Below are 17125 nucleotides of genomic sequence, written 5' to 3'. Positions count from 1 at the left end.
CTTTTTGGGAAGCTCGATCGCTCTCTCTGTGGCGATTTTACCGCTTGTCCTGTTGCTTTGAGGTCCCACCCCATTTTTTTTTCTTTTTTTGAAAAAAGATTCTTTTAGTGGTGGTGTCAGACAAACCTGGGTTTGAAGCTTCATTTTTTCTCTTGGTAGGGCCTGACCGGGGGAGTGTTTCAAAGCTTGGGGGTCCCTGTTTCCTCAGCTACATAGTAATTGTGAATGTGTGGCATTAAAAAAAAAAAAAAAATGATGTCATTAAGTGCGTATTCTGTAAAAGGTGTTCAGTAAAAATCTGTCGAATGAGGTGTGTGGAAACTGTTTCGTTAACCTATCTTTCAGCTTCTCTGTCTTTTTCCATTTTATGAACGTGTTTTTACTGATAGGAGTACCTCAGATATGATTTGAGAATCTGAGAGGGGAGGCTGTTTCTTCACCTTTAACCACATTGATTAGCATCACCAGCCACTGTAAAAGCATGTTGCCTATTGCCAGTGATGTCTCAATTAAAAATTCCCTTGGGAACAAAGCTCCATTTAATAAAGTTGGCTTGGCCACAGAGATGATTCAGAAAGTTCCCTTTTCCCCAATGCAGGAAAACTCACAAGGGAGCTGCTTTGTATGCTGGTCTCACATAGACTTGCTGGCTCTTGAATATTCTCTCAGAAGGGCGGGACCACCAAGGACTGTACAGACAAGTCCTATCCAAGTGTGAGAGGCACTGCTCAGGGTTCATCCCCATAGAGCATCTCTGTGCCCTTGCAGTGGACCTTTCTCCAAGGGCAGAGTCCAGGTACCTCTGTTGGCCCAAAAGGGGCAGGGTAGACACGTCCTGGGGAGGGAAGCCACATCTTAGAACAATCCATCACTCTGTGTTTTACATTATTTCTTTCTGTGGACGTAACTGGAAGAGTGGTCTTGAGAAACTGCTCTCCCACTAAGGATAAAGCAGCTCCATGCTATAGGGTAAGGACGGCATTGACAATCGTAAATCAAACTAATGTGAGATTTCTCAGGGCCTTTTAAGTTGGTAAGAAAAGCACAGGCACTTTCTGTGTACTAGTGTTTTACAAGGGACCGAGGGTTGCCGCGATACTAGTTTCGGTAATCATTCTGTCCTCAGCTCCTCATCTGTAGGGGGGGCTGTCATATTTTTATGACCAACTCCCCTTCTTTTAAGGAACATCCGAGCCACTTCCTTGTACAAAATGCTGTAGGCTCATTTGGATACGTTGTGAGTCAGCGTTGGCTCTCGCGTGCCAAATCCTCCCTTCTGTTGGAGTTTGCCCAGGGCCCGCACCTACTGCTCCTGTTTCCAGTGCCCTCTGGAAAAGATGGACACTGATCCCACCAAGCTGTATCCCTCTTTTCATGGTCGTCTTCTGTGTGTAGATACTGTGCTTTGATCAGATTTGTGGCAAGGGTTTTGGTCAAACTTGTGGCAGGGGTAGAGGGAGACTATATTTTACAAAATTTAAATACTCAGGGAGTCCACGTTCCTTGTAGGCTTGCTTTCCATTCTTTTCAGCAAAATAGGTTAAAGCAGGTTATGATTTGCACCTTCTAGCATGCGGAGGGCTACAGATACTGCAGATATGTAGAGGAATAAAATACAGTCTCTGCCCTTCACATTTAGTTTGGAAGCTATAAGGCTAGAAAATGAAAATTTTGAAGAACGTGGGTGGTGTGTTTAAATTCCTCCACTCCTGGGGCAACTGGGTGGCTCAGTGGGTTAAAGCCTCTGCCTTTGGCTCAGGTCCTGATCCCAGGGTCCTGGGATCGAGCCCCGCATCATCAGGCTCTCAACAGGGAGCCTGCTTCCCCCCCTTTCTCTCTGCCTGCCTCTCTGCCTACTTGTGATCTCTCTCTGTCAAATAAATAAATAAAATCTTAAAAAAAAAAAATTCTCCACTCCTTTGCTTTTGCTCTTTTGCAGATTTCTGTGGGAAACTTCCCGTCCCTGCACTAGCGGCAAGTCTTGTGCCCTTGTTTTATGCTATCACTTACGGTGTCCTCTTTCTTCAGAGCATTTGTCACGGCTGTTGTTTTCATTTATTTGGGCAATATTTTTATTGTATTTTCCTTGGCCATGCATGGAACTTCCTGAGTTCAGAGGCTGCGTCTATTTTTAATTCAGCTGTGTTGGCACAAAGTAGGTCTTCAATAATCATTTAGCTCTATAACTGGCTGCACGAATGTAAGAGTTCGATTAATGATGGGTGGGAACTAATCACGGAATATAGTTCCTTAGGACTTCTTTTCACCCTGAGCATGAATGTCATTTTTCTCAAGGGCTTAAGATTTGCCATATTTATAAAACCTTCTGTGTGCTTTTAAAAGCTCACAAAAGTTAAAAGTCTTTTGTTTTGTAGTATTTTTAGTCATAATAAGATAATGACTTTGAATTACTTCCTCAGAGGCATTTTTGTAAATGTCAGGGTGGGTTAGGATAGTGCCTGTTAGAGAAGGAAGGTCTTAGAACCAGAGCTGGGCAGATGTGACCATTGCCAACATTCTTGCTGTGTCGTTTTTCTAGGTGGAAATAATTAAGGCTTAAGTATTTTCCTTTCAGTTCTAACAAATATTTCTAAGCCATTATCTTGTTTCCTCTGTCAAAAGACAGCATCCAGGGAAGAAGCTTTATTGATATTTGCAGTTTTAGATCTCAGACTGCATATAGGTGATGGGATTACATATACATGATGAAACGATGCTGTGGTGATGAGACTGACTTCAAAGAATGACTTGAATTTTGAGTTATCTATGAATCACCTCATTAAAAATGGTCAAAATGAATCTGTTGATCTTAATACTGAGAGTTCTGAGAAACATTTGTCATTTGATACTTCCCCATAATCCTTAAACTGACAGCATTCTCATATTCTTTTCTTTAATATTCGGAGTGCAATTTAACGGATGGCTGTCTCAGCTTCGCTTTTGCTTTCCTGTCTAACTATCTATTTGTGTGTCGGGTTCTTGTTTTTGTAGGAATCACATTTTAAAAATCCACATCCTACAGTTTCCTCAGTTCTTAAAACTACACAGACTTGTTTTTTTTTCTTCCCTTTCTCCTTCCCTCCATCTATCTTCCTTCCTTTTTTTTTCTCTCTCTCCCTCTTTCTTTCTTTCTTTCTTTTTTTCTTTCTCCCTTCCCCACCACCCTCCCCCACCTTCCTTTTTTGGAACCCACATGAGACTTTTGGCTACTCCCCTCCCAGAATTAGTTGCTTTTCCTTTCCCAAGAATGTCTGATACAAAAATATTTAAATACAAAAAGTAAGACTAATTCTTTAAAATCAAGGAAGTTAAATATTTTTTGAATGGATAGCTTCCCCAGCAGAATTTAAAATGCTGCATCACTGGGGCGCCTGGGTGGCTCAGTGGGTTAAGCCGCTGCCTTCGGCTCAGGTCATGATCTCAGGGTCCTGGGATCGAGTCCCGCATCGGGCTCTCTGCTCAGCAGGGAGCCTGCTTCCCTCTCTCTCTCTCTCTCTCTGCCTGCCTCTCCATCTACTTGTGATTTCTCTCTGTAAAATAAATAAATAAATAAAATCTTAAAAAAAAAATAAAAAATAAAATGCTGCATCACTTTCAAGGGATAATTCTTATATCACTCAAAATGAAATTTTATGTGGACTATTTTAGAGTTTTTCCATATCCTTTCATATTGCAGGCATCTCTATGTTAAATTTGAAAAAGTTTTAATAACGTGATGAGACAAATCAAAGATCTTCATTGAAGTAGAAAAAGGTAACAAAGAGCTCATTTTAAAAGTATTGAATGCATATTCAAAACTTTTTTTCCTCATAAATAAAGTGATTTTGTGGTCCAGTTTTATGGTACATATATATGTAAGTGTGTGGTTGTTGAACATTGCTCCTCTTCCAAAGTAAAAATCTTAATCATTTAAAAAAATAAAATTAGACATATTTTGCTTTCATTGCTCTTGTAACTATGAACTAAATAAAAGTAGTTTAAACAGTCACCCCATCATTAAAAGAACTTTCCTTTGCTAAATTTCCTTTCCTTTGCTGATTTGTAAAACTTATGCCAAATAGAGTTAGACGTGTCTCCATCCACAAACGGTGCTGTGCTAAGGAAAGAAAATTTAGAGGAAAAGTAAGGGTTTTTTTTTTTTTCACATTAGGTTATTAAGTACATTTCATGATTGGTTTAAATTGATTCATTTCTGACTTGGAGCAAGAGCTGGTGTTCTGCTGTGTATAAATGTTAATAAATATGCTGTACAAATGCAGTTAAATAATCATGAAAATGGTGAAATTTAATGAAAGGCATTTGGATCAAAGGAGATCTAAATTCTGAACCAAGTGCTTTGTAACCAAAGACAAATTGATAGACCTCTCTGCACCTTAATTTCCTTAACCTATAAAATAAGAGGCCCAGGTAGATGGTCCATTTTTATGACTATAATTTTATGAGTGTTATGGGAATACATTTTATTTCTCTTTGCAGTTCAGCAAGGTAACTCTTTTTGAATTATTTCTTTTCAGTTAGGTATGAATATCTCCTGTAGGCATCTTCCATCCATCTCTTCCAGATTAGCTGTCTCAAATGTTTTTCTTTCCCATTCTTACTGATAAATTTGGACTCTTTCTTGACACTGACGACAACTTCAGTATCCTTCTTGTCACCTTGCAGACTTTAAACATAAAAATATACATTGGTTTTAAAAGGAGAGAAAAAGTGTGTATTAGGACTATGAAGCCTGGCCTTGAAATGTTTCCTGTCTTTTATCAAATGTCTGTTACCTGAGCAGAATTTATTTGAGGATGGAAAGTGGGAGAAGGAGCTAGATGCATTTGAGTATGCACGTGTTGTCCTACAAACACTTTAAATGCCTTCTTGAAGGGAACACACATGAAACATTTTAACTAAGGTATTAAGAAGTGTTACTGTTTGTCTGATGCTAATTAGGGCAAGCATCTGGGTATATTTCCTCTTTTGAAACTGAAATATGTTTTTAAAAAACCTGAAACTTAAAGTCATCAGTACAGATTGTGTAAGAATTTTAAGTGGATTTTGTTTGGTCTTAGTTTCATTTTTTTTCTTGTTAGTCTATGTGATTTTATAAATGTCAGACCTATTTTTGTTTCTTGGAAAGCTGATGGGACAGAAGTGAGTGTGTGTGCTGATTATTAACCAGTACTTTAACTGATGGAATATTTATTCATTGCCAAAAAACATTGAGATATTTTTGTTATAGTTTAAGTGTCTTCCTTTGAAAACAGCACTGTACTTTTAGAATGTGAATCATTTCTTCTGTTAATAATGATGAAAGGTGAAATAGAACAGATGAAGAAATGCCTGTGTAAACTTAAGCATATTAATTACAAGACAAAGTTGTAACCTGTGGAAGGAGGGATGCTTGGTGGCTTTGGATTGCTTCGGGACAGTAACTTTTTCTCTGTGCCTTCTATCTTCAGAAATATTTTGAGGAAGAATGATTTGAATCTTCTTGCAAAATAATCAGAAATTTCTTGCCCTAACAAAGCTTGGTTCACAAAATCACAAGACCCAAATGGCTTAGAGGAAAAAGTCAGAAAACCTAGCTCTGCTTCTGGTTCCGCATGGAAATGAGGGAATCCGTATAAAATTATGTTTCTTCGCCTGCACAGTGAGAGTGTGAGTTAGGTGATTATTGACTTCTGTTCCACTCTGCTACTCTGTGAATAAAGATCATAATGTTCTCCCCCCACGCCCATCTCCTGCCGTTTCTCAAGCGTTTTATCTTTTGGCCTTTAGAAAGTAAAATCAAAACAAGGTCTTTCCATTTTTAATTTCTTTTTTCAATTGATTGCTCTTTTGCTCTTCTGTCCAAAAGAATGAATGTGTTTGTCTGTTGGACTCAAGTCAAATGAAAATGTAAACTAGGAAAGTCATAGAATTGTGCCTTTGCTTGTACAGGTGTGGCTCAAGTAAATCCAGGAAGTCCGGTAGAGTTCTTAAATTTATTTATATGCTGAAGAAGAAGATATCCTTGTTGAACCTTGAGTAAAGGATCACTAGACAACTTTTTGTTCTTTCCATTGTTAAGATACATTTATCTAATTTTACTGTGATGGGAAATGTTCGTTATCTCCTGCAGCCTTCTCTCTCGTTTTGGGGGGGATACGGTCATTAGGAAAACATAATGTATAGGACTTAATGTTTAGGTGTTTATGTATAGATTTCTTATAATCAATTATGTGTTTCCTTAATTACAGAATGTGGCCTCATGAGTTATCCTTTCAGATATTAAAAGTTAAAATACATATAAGTCTGTGTGTGTATATGTCTATACACAGACACAATTTATTATCCAGAATTTCTACATCCAAAAAAACTCTGAAACTTGAAACAAAGTTACTAAGTTTGGCCCATTATTGGCAGACTGACCTGACATGAGGTTGTTTATAGAGGGAACGTTCATGCCTCTCTCCAGACACATTAATTGTTCTTGACGATAAGGTGTAAAATGTGCACTCTGTTATCTTTCTAAAATGTGAAAAACTCTGAATTTCAAAATACATCTGGCCACTGGGGATTCAGATAAGAGACAGTGATCTTTACCATCTTGGTTTTCCCAGCATGTGAAAACCATCCCAGTTTTATTAGCATGTGAGTTTAAGAATATGGGTTTCTCAATGTTGCAGGCACTGGAAATAATGTAATAAAGAGACAATAATTTAGTGCTTGCCCCTAAGGTTGTAACTAGACTCTGGAAAAATAAACGACATACAATATGGGAGAGAATCTTAACACAAAATGTATCATAGGACTTATCCATAAAAATTAGTGCATAGTGCTTGTAATTTTTAAGACCAGTTTTGTGCTTGCTATACATGCAATCAGGGTTTTATACAGATTTGCTAAACATGGTTAAAAAGAAATTCTGAATAGAAATAGTTGATATGCAGACCAATATTTGCATAAAAACTAATTAACAGATGCATGGGAAATGTTCAGTATATTGTTGGGTGATTTGGCTTTGAAAACAAAGTTGTAAAAATTGTTTTTTAATGACAAATGCAAATGACATACAATAGTTTTTACTCAGCAGATAGTAACTTCTTTCTTTTTTAGTAACTATAGGAATTAAACTGAATAAGTCTCGCATAACTGCCTTTTTCTGTGAGTTATGGTCATAGAAGTCTGATTTAAAATGGACGAAAAACTTACTTCTGACATAACAGATGGTGTGTATTAGACTCTCTGGTGGGCAACTTGACTTTTAAAAAGAACTGAAGATTCAAATTGCTAATATCAATACTTTATGGAAAACATTTTCTTGAAAAAGTCTTTATATTTAATAATTCTTGAAGTAGTTTTTAAAAAAGCTTTTAAATGATTCCCCGATTGATTGACTTTAACTTAAAAACCTTTAAGGATTTCCCTGATTGACTGGCTTTCACTTAACATTTTATAATAAGTCAATTTTTGAAAGGTTATATTAAGCTTTAATAGTATTTGTATTTAAATTTTAATTAAACTATATTCAGGGATAGAAATGATATCAATTATGGGCTCACACCCTCACAATTTGTTATACCAAAAAAACGGTATTTTGTCAATATCTATGGTAGAATCTAATGTCTTTCCTATCATTTTCCATCTCTTCTTATCATGTGAGGTTTCATTTTAATATTCATCGTGGTTACTTGTTTCCCTACCAGCTCAGTTTCCCTAGAATCCTCTACAGATCTGGTTCTCACAGTTGTTGATCTGTAGTAACTATTGTAACTATTTGTAGTATCTAGTATCTATCTGTAGTATCTAGTGTATTCTCAAGTATTAGATATAGATAGTGTATCTATAGATACACATAGATATAGATCTATCTATATATAGATATAGATATAGATATAGATATAGTTAGACAGAGATAGTGTATCTATCTGTAGTATCTAGTGTATTCTCGAGTAGTACACACTTACCTCCAAAGTCTTCCTTAAGTGATCTTGTCCCATTTGGACCATTTCCTTACTCTCCTCACACTCTGTACATTAACTGTACATTAGAAGAGTTTCTAATGAAGAAAATGATCTCAAGTGTACTTTGTTATGGGAAGTAAATTTGAGAAACATTCAGAAAAGTCTTGAAGGAACATATGATATGATGATATTAAAGGCAAAAATATAAATAAGAGGGGCACCTGGGCGGCTCAGTCATTAAGTGTCTGCCTTCGGCTCAGGTCATGATTCCAGGGTCCTGGGATCAAGCCCTGCATTAGGCTCCCTGCTAGGCAGGAAGCCTGCTTCTCCCTCTCCCACTGCCCCTGCTTGTGTTCCTGCTCTCTCTGTGTTTCTCTCTGTCAAATAAATAAAATCTTTTAAAAAATTACATATATATATATATATATATGCACACACACACATATATACATGTATATGTATATATACATATACATGTATATATACATATACATATACATATAAAAGCCTTTGTATCTCATATATATAGTATCTATATATATATTATATATGTATATATGTGTGTGTGTGTGTGTGTGTGTGTATGAGAGATACAAAGGCTTTTAACATTGAACTTTATCTTCCTCCTTTTAAAATGGAGGTTTAATTTGAAGATCCTGTATGGATATTTATTTTGCCTTTTTTTTTAAATTGCTATATGTGAAATTCATGGTAATTTATGAAGGATTTCTTGAGGGTAGAGAAAGGGGTGGGGAAATCTCATGATAGAAATTTTGCCATTTTCCTTTTTATTGGCCCTCTTAAGAAAAAGGAAGGGGAACAGGAGTAAAAAAGATCTTTTTGATGGTGTAGGAGTTTCCAGTTCTCCGTTTGCTTTGGGGGGCCGCTAGACGGTAAAAGTGATGATTATCCCTACACTCAGCCTGTATAGGATATGATAACAGAGGGCAGCATCTGAGTAAATCGCATAATCATTTTAAACAAGTCGCAATTTGTCAGTAATGTATTTATTGTTATATAAAATTGTGTAAAGTTGGCTTTTTTCCCCATTTTTATTCCTCAGAATTGTGAATTCTCAACCAAATTGCCAAATGTTCCCAGGATGTTTAGTATTCCTTTTCTTTCTCAGGTTGATTGAACAAAATGGCCAATAATGTTCTCTCCCTTGTTCTCTCTCTTTGCCTTTCTCTGTAGCCTGAGAAATTTCTTCATTGACTTCTCTGAATCTAAGAGGTTTGCTTGCCTATTTTTAGAAATTTAGAGAAGTGACTTTCTATGGGTTCTGGAGTTTTCCCATTTTCTTCAGTGAAATTCATGGTGCCAAAATCAAGGATGCCAAGGCACAGATTTAACCATGCATTGCCTAGAAAGGGAAGCTGAGATAGTGTGATATTTATGCCGACCCTAAATCCAGACTATAACGAGATTATATATGCAGAACCAAGTGTTAGACCAACCTATATTCTAGAGCCTCAGTCTTGTTAGTTATCACTGTAATGTATCACTATAATAGAAACTAATCATGAACAAAAGGGTTCAAAGGGACTGAAAGAACATTTTTATAAGCCAGATTGATGGTCGCTTCTCTCATGTGGTAGTGCTGTAATAGGATTCAGTGTACATTTGTTTGGTTCCTGGGGAGCGATCTCAACAGAAAATATTCTGTTTATTTGCATGGCCTGCAAATATTGAAATTTCAAGACCTTCAAGTGCCCTTTACCGTTTGTTCAGATTTTATGATCAATGTTGCAAATATCAAATGTAATATTTTCATGATTTTGAGCATGGTGAATCATAGATGAATGTCCTTGAACCCTCTGCATGTAACGTATAGACACAGTGTGACTCCTTTGTTCTCACTTCACAACATTACACAGAACAATAAAATTCCATTACAGTGATTTGCTTCATACCGATGCATTATAGGCCAAATTATATCCCTTAAAATATTACATGTGTAAGAAATCTATTCCCTGAGGGAAAGGCAAGTGTTATTCATCTCTCCTAAAATCAGACTTCTAAAGAGACTTAAGTTAATTGGATTTAGGTTTGTTTCTCTTTGATAAGACATAAAGTACTTCTTACTCTACCATAAATTTTTTAAAGACTTAAAAAAAATTTTTTTAAAGACTTTATTTACTTATTTCTTTGAGAGAGAGCACAAACAGAAGAAGCAGCAGGAAAAGGAAAAGCAGGGTCCCCACTGAGCAGGGAGTCCGACACGGGACTCCATCCCAGGAGCCTGGGATCCTGACCTGAGCCCAAGGCAGATGCTTAACCGACTGAGCCACCCACGTGTCCCACTCTAGCATATTTTAAGAGTCACTCAGTGTATATGGCAAGGGAGCTATATATGTATTTTGAGCACCTCTTAGGATGCAGTATGCATAAGCATCTGGGACACGACAGTGAATTAGATACACAGAGAAATTACATCTAGTGGGGGAAAGAAACATTGATTTGATGTTGACCCCAATTATAGCTATGAAAAGTTTTAAGAGGGGCTCGTAAATGGGCCGGTGGCAGTGTTTTAGTAAGAGATCTTAATCTCGTCTGCCTCAGATTGGAACGAGCCAGGTGAAGCTGAGAGGGAGGGCTCTTGAAAGTAAAAATGAGAGCTGATGGCTGAAAGAGGTATGGGAGCTACCCAGGAAATATAGAGGTGTTTCCCCCCATTTTATTAATGAATATACTCTTATTTGGATTGGGAAATAAAAATTTTAAATTAATTCTAGTCGTTTTCCTCTAAAGGTATATTTGATTAGTATTAAAACATTTATTCCAGAAAAAATTGGAAGCAAATATCATCAGAAATAATAGCCATCAGTGATCCAAGAAACCTCCCCCCAAAGGTAGACTCTTATATTCTTCTCCTCCGCAAAAGCCCAATACAACTATAAATACATTTTGATAAAGATAAGTAAATCCAGATTTTTAATAAAAATGGGGTTACGGTATTACTCCATTGCAGTCCACATCCCTTTTACTGGCCACAGACCTTCACAATAGATACCCCATTCTTTATTTAACCAGTCACTGCTTGGGAACCTTTTAGTTACCTCTAACTTTTTCACAACCCACAAATATTTTTTTCTAAAGATTTTATTTATTTATTTGACAGAAAGAGCAAGAGAGAGGGAACACAAGCAGGGGTCGTAGGAGAGGGGAAAAACAGGCCCCCCGCTGAGCAGGGAGCCTCATGCAGGACTCAAACCCAGGACCCTGGGATCATGACCTGAACAGAAGGCAGGTGCTTAACAACTGAGCTGCCCAGGCGCCCCCACCACCCGCAAATATTTTAAACAAAGTCTATTGTATTTATAGATTTGACTTTTTTTCAGTTTAGCATCTAAATCAGATTGAAATAGGGAGGCATTCTTTTGTCCATTCAGGAGCTTTTTTTCTTCGATTTGTGTACTAAAGATGGTTCAATGGCAGTTAGTGTTATGGACGTTTAACTTATCAAGATATATATTCTTTACTGAAAAAACTCATTTGTAGTGCCATGATCAGGAATATTTTACATTATTATTATTATTATTATTATTTTTTAAAACAACTTAGTTTTTATCCCTGCAGGGTTTTACATAACTGAGTTAATGAAAACACCTCTTAGGATCAGAGAATCTCTGCAGGGTCGTGTTTCAGCAGAAAACATTCAGTATCTTTTTTGCTTGTTTTCAAATTTTTGACAGTTTTTCTTTGTAGTCTTTCTCCTGAAAGCATAAGTAATTTACAAAGGTAATTCTTCATCCAAAAAGAAGAAGAAGAAGAAGTGCTGCAGTGAGAATGTTAATTGTCCATAGAGGCCTCCTTGAGTTTGCAAATCTAGAACCATGAGTTATTGAGATGATTGAGAAATTAAAAAAAAAAAAGTTAGATTGGACTCTTAAAAGCCTCTTGTTACTTACTTTGTGAGGTTAGGAGAACAAAACCAAGAAACTCTCCAACACATTTCATCTTTAGTACCTGTATAACTGGGTGACTTTCTGTCTGGTTGAGGCTCCCAGCATTTGCCAGGGTTCCTGTCCTGACTGAAGGTGACCTTTCTCGCCATCTCATAACTTTGGGAACCTATCAGCCAAGTGTTAGGCCAGTTTTCTTGGGGGACACTTATAAGCATTACTTCTACATGTAAAGTCAGTCCTTGTCCCTCAGTAGTTGCTTGTCATTCCTGATTAAATGAAAATCATTTTCAAATATATTATAGAGATAGCTTTGGTTACATAATTGATTTGTCCAATAATTTTCTAGTAACAAGAGAGGGAAAATTCTTACTGAACCTATGAAAACAACTGTGTAGTCATGGAAAATACGGATACTCATTTGTTTCTGAATTCTGGTGAGGTCAGGGAGAATTAGATGCTCTCTTTAAATGTTTTTCTTCAATTTGAAAAGCAGTGTCTACCAAACTGAAAGTTAGGTATAGCTTAAGGGGGAAAAAAAGTCTTCCTCATATATCCTTTAGAAAATAGAATATTAAGACAACATCAGCAATATCTGAGCAGATAATCCATTAATTCAGTCTTCTTTATTTCTTCTTTCACTGGATCTAGGGTCAGCAGAGTTTGCCTTGATGAATCTTCTCTTCCCACAGGAAACATCAACATCCTAGTTAGGTATTATACTTGTTACAACTGCCACCTTTCCTTTGCTAAAACATTTGCAGGGCTCCTTTTGTGTTATCTGTTTGTTACTTTGTTGCTACCTTTTAGTTAAATATTCACTGGCTGAATAATGAATTGATTTGTTAATTGAATATCTAGTAATCAATTAACTTTGTGGTCAAAATATGTCAGATTTAAGTACAGTACCCTTGTTTTCAAATAATTATACTTTCCACATTAATCTTGTGAGAAGAAATCATTTTTCAAAAGCTTAATGAAGAGCGAAAAGCTAATTGATTGTAGCAAGCACTTAGAAATACTATTCTATAGTCTCAAAGTATTCTCACTTTCCCTTGAGTTGCTGACTTCCCAAAAAAGTCTGTAGTCCAGAAACAAACAAAAAAAGCAGTGGCTAGGACTACAGCTTACCAAATTCAACTTTATATACATATATACGTAATGAAATAAAATAACGAACTATGAAGGACTTAAAAAAATCATTTAACCACAAAGAAAAAAAAAATACTACACCCTAAAGAGAACGACCTTATGTTTGGCAGACAGAAAAGTAATAAGACCTGTGAACTTGCAACGTTTCTTGTGTAGTATCTGATTTATTACGGTTCATTTTAGGTCACAAGTTCTATAAAATGTGTGAATGTTACTTAAAATCCTAAGTAAATCATGCAAGTAGACACTTTGTAACAAAAAAATCATAAAACTAAGGATATGTGCCTATGAGTTTTTAGTTTACATAGTTTGTAGATGTTCACATTAAAACATCTCATGTGGCTTAATAGGTCTGTGTACCAGTTAGGATGATTTTGGTTGTAAGAAACAACAACAACAAAAAATATTTAAATCTGGCTTAAAACAGTAAAAGGGAGCACCTGAGTGGCTCAGTTGGTTAAGCATTTGACTCTTGATTGTGGCTCAGGTTGTGATTGCTCAGGTCCCGAGATTGAGCCCTACATGCAGCTTCACGCTAAGTGGGCTGAGTCTGCTGGTTTTTCTCCCTCTGCTCCTTCCCCAACTCACATGCTCTCTCTAAAATAAATAAATAAAATCTTAAAAAAAATTTATTTGTTCCTTGAAAAGTTCATTGATTGATAGAGAAATTTAGTTTTAGTTTGATCAGGCCTCCGCTTCCATTTCTGAAATTTCTGGGCTCAACCTTTCTCTGTTTACCGCAGGTGTTAGAAGGCTCCCGGCTGAAGTTATGCTTATCTGATTGGCTTGTCCCGTTTGCTCAGCAATTTTCTCCCCTGGGAGAAGGAATTCTCCTGCAAACCCAAGGACTTTCATATGCATGCAGCCCAGAGGGAAAGGAGGGGAATGGATAATGAAGAGGTCCTCTACAGAATTATTTTTTATCTTCTCGTGCCTGAGTTTTGGGAAATGGGAGGGAGTTAATAAAGACGTCCATTGATTTGTCTCCTCCCATTACACAAGCTTCTTTCTTCACTTATCATCTTCCCTGTGATCCTCTTGACAATCCTGGGAAGGAGATGTTATCTCACTTGCCAAATAAGCAGGAGGAGATTAGCCAATTCTTTTTCTCAGGCTCACAGGGCTTGTGAAGGCATATTCTAAAGTCTGTTCTTTCTTCTGTGCTCTTAGGCTGTAAACTAAATCATAGTTGCTAAGTAATTTTGTGAGGAAGGTTATTCCAATTTGGAAGGTCAAAGGATTTATACATTTATTAATAAACATTCATCCCACAATTAATTACAGTGTTCCCACTATATACTGGATATATGGTAGGGGCTGCGAGGTTAAGGTGAGCAAAACAGAAGTGCCTTCCAATCCTATGGATTCAGTGGGGGAAGCAGATGTTAATGTCATGCAAATGACTGTATAATTACAAACTATGAAATTGCTCTGGAGTAAGATCTAGGTCTGGCAGGAAGGATCACAGAGTTTCTTCCTACGAGGTGACTTTTGAGTTGAGATCTGAAGGATGAGAACAAGTTAAGCCAAACGGGAGGAGAGCATTCCAGGGAGAGGGAATGTGGCATGCTAAGGAAGTGAAGGGGGTCCTTTGTGTTGTAGCCCCGGGTAGCCCCGGACAAGATAGGGATGAGACAAGTAGATAGGTTACATCCTCCAGGGTCTCCGGGTGGTATTAAAAATTGCGCTTGATACTCCACAAGAAATTATCTTGGAAAGTACTGATCTTACATACTTTAAGGATTTGAGCAAGTTGCCTAGGTAGTATCTTAATATTGATTGCAGTTATCTCTCTGAATATTTATAGTATTTTCTTAAAACATGTTTTCTTGCCATAACAAAGCCTTACCTCATTTTTAAAATTATTTTATCATCTTCAGCTTTCCAGTCCTGGCTTGTTGTGTAAATCATTTGTAGCAGCTTTTTGTATGACTTGAACCTAGATGTAAAACAGTGATGGGAAAGGCATCTATATTTTAGTGAATATTTATCAAAAAGAGTGTTGAATTAGTTGCAAACTGCACAGAGAAGAAAAGTCCAGACGTTAAACTTTGGGGAGGAAATACGGAAATGATATTTATATATAATAAATTTAATGTTGGTGACTTGGCATGTTCTTTCCATTCGTCAGGTCTTGTTGACATTGAATTTGTGACCTCCTTTTTATTTTTGGTTATAATCAAGGAATAAAAGAGAAACAGAACTTTATTTAAATATGCAGTTGGCTCTTTGCTTTGACTAAGGGCAGTATAAAAGAAAAATTTTGTTCATGCCATATGGCATATTAATATCCCCAAAAGCATGCACCTGGTTACTAATCAAAGTTGAAGTTAGGTCCTTCAAGTTCATCTCTGTTGAAAAGATGGTTTGCTTAAAATTCTAAGCATTTGACCTATCGTATAGTATTTAAGCATGGAGTTGCTGACTCAGTCAGTCTCCTGAAAGTCGCACAAATGAACACCATTACTTTATCTTGTTACATCACTTGCTGAAAATACAACTTTAGAAATTGTCAAAATAAGCTTTGAAAGTAGGAACATATGTATTATTGAGTAAGTGTTTATCAGGCAAGCATCTTCACCCCTTAAACCTTTGTAAAGGGTAATATCAATGGTCCTGCATCAACAGTTTATTTCATTGGCGGGAAAGATGTGTCTTCTCTACTGGAATGAGAGCTTAGTTCTCTTGCCTTGTTGCTGAATGCTGCATAAGGGGGGCAGGGCGGGTGTATATGCGTGGTTGTCACTATAAGCCTGTTTCAAGCATGCTTGCTCCCAGCACAGAGCATATGATGTCCCAGTAAGTTTCTGCTCAGACGTTTTCTTTATGACTTTCCTCTTCTGCCTAGGAGAACTGACATTTCCTTCTATACTTTCAAGATAGGAGTAGAGATAGGTTTCAAGATAGGTTAAATAAGGACTTTGCTGTGTAGTGGTCTCTGGACAAGTAAACTAGTACACTAATGATCAGTTTGAAATGCTAACACTTCTGCTTGTTTGTATTGAAAATAACTGTGATGCTTCCATTTTTTTGGAGCAAAGATCTTCCCCTCCATTGTGTCACTGAATTTCAACTCAGGCCGTCAAGACTGGGAAAATGCAAGTATCACCTTCAGTATGTAGATTTGAAAATGAGAAATACAGAGAATACACGTGATCTGGGCATTCAGAACCCACGCTGTTCTGGGTATCAGAAAAAGCCTCTGAAGAGGTGACAGAAGAGACTGACACTCCCATGCACGGTGGTGTGGACCCACAGGAGAGCTGTTGAGTACCATCATTTGCTGATTTTCGTCAAAGCTTTCAACACTTGCCAAAGCAGTACATTTTCTGTCAAGAACTGTCATGGTATATCCTCCAGTAATTTTGAGGGGAAAAAAATGATTTGTTCGTTGTTGTTGTTGTTGTTGTTGTTTTTAAATAAGCTACTGTGTCAAATCCCTGGGGATTTGAGGATGAAAATGTTTGGTCTGTACCTTAAGTCTAGAGATGAAGTTGGACATAGGGGAAGAAAACATCCATCTGCCTGGATTGCTGGAGAAATTTCATAGGAAGTTGTCTTTGAGATTGAGTCTTGAGGGTAGAAGGGGGGGTTGTGTTCCAGGAAACTAAGTCTATGTGTAGGAGTAATAATAATGATAAAGATATTTACGGATAAAGCAGCTAATATTTATTGAAAACTTTGGAGTGCTTGGTTTCTTCTTTTTCTTTTCTTCAAATTGTTTTACATGTATTAACCTGTCTACTCCTTATAGCAACCCTAAGAGACAGAAAACTGCAGATTGGAAACTGAGTCAGAGAGTGTTGTTTCCTGGCTCGTAGTCACACAGTTAATAATGGTGGAGCCAGGTTTCACATCCAGAGTCAGGGGCCACTTTCCTTTGTGTGAGTAAAATGACCTGTTCTGGAAATGGTAGAACTTGAAGGGGTTAGAAGCTCAGGTCTCTGGGTAGTTGTCCAGGTTTTGGCTGGTCAGAGAGTTCCATGGGTCAGATCATGAAGAGCCTTGAAGACACACTAAAGAATTAACATTAATTTGTAGAATCAGTATCTGGTTGTTATTTTTGTTTTGTTTTGTTTTTTGAAAACAAGGTCTAGAGCTTACTTTCCTCAGAACCACTTGGGGTGGTTTTTA

General features: G+C 37.1%; 1 protein-coding gene across 7 annotated transcripts in view; it reads left to right on the top strand.

The window, feature by feature from the left end:
* PARP8 (poly(ADP-ribose) polymerase family member 8) overlaps positions 1-17125 on the top strand; it is a 174825-nt gene that overhangs the window by 66666 nt on the left and 91034 nt on the right. For 4 of the 7 annotated variants that reach the window (XM_032337436.1, XM_032337437.1, XM_032337434.1 and 1 more), the window contains exon 4: positions 12491-12553. The exons of 2 other annotated variants lie outside the window; for them this stretch is intronic. In XM_032337436.1, coding sequence (XP_032193327.1) covers positions 12491-12553 — 63 coding nt within the window. Of the gene's footprint in view, positions 1-8564; positions 9168-12490; positions 12554-17125 lie in introns of those variants that run through there. One more of the 7 variants, XM_032337438.1, reaches the window with a different exon arrangement.

The sequence above is a fragment of the Mustela erminea genome, chromosome 3, assembly GCF_009829155.1.
Source record: "Mustela erminea isolate mMusErm1 chromosome 3, mMusErm1.Pri, whole genome shotgun sequence".
In the NCBI taxonomy this organism is placed as follows: Eukaryota; Metazoa; Chordata; class Mammalia; order Carnivora; family Mustelidae; genus Mustela; species Mustela erminea.
Note: the sequence above shows the minus strand (reverse complement) of the source record. Positions and strands in the feature narration are given on the sequence as shown.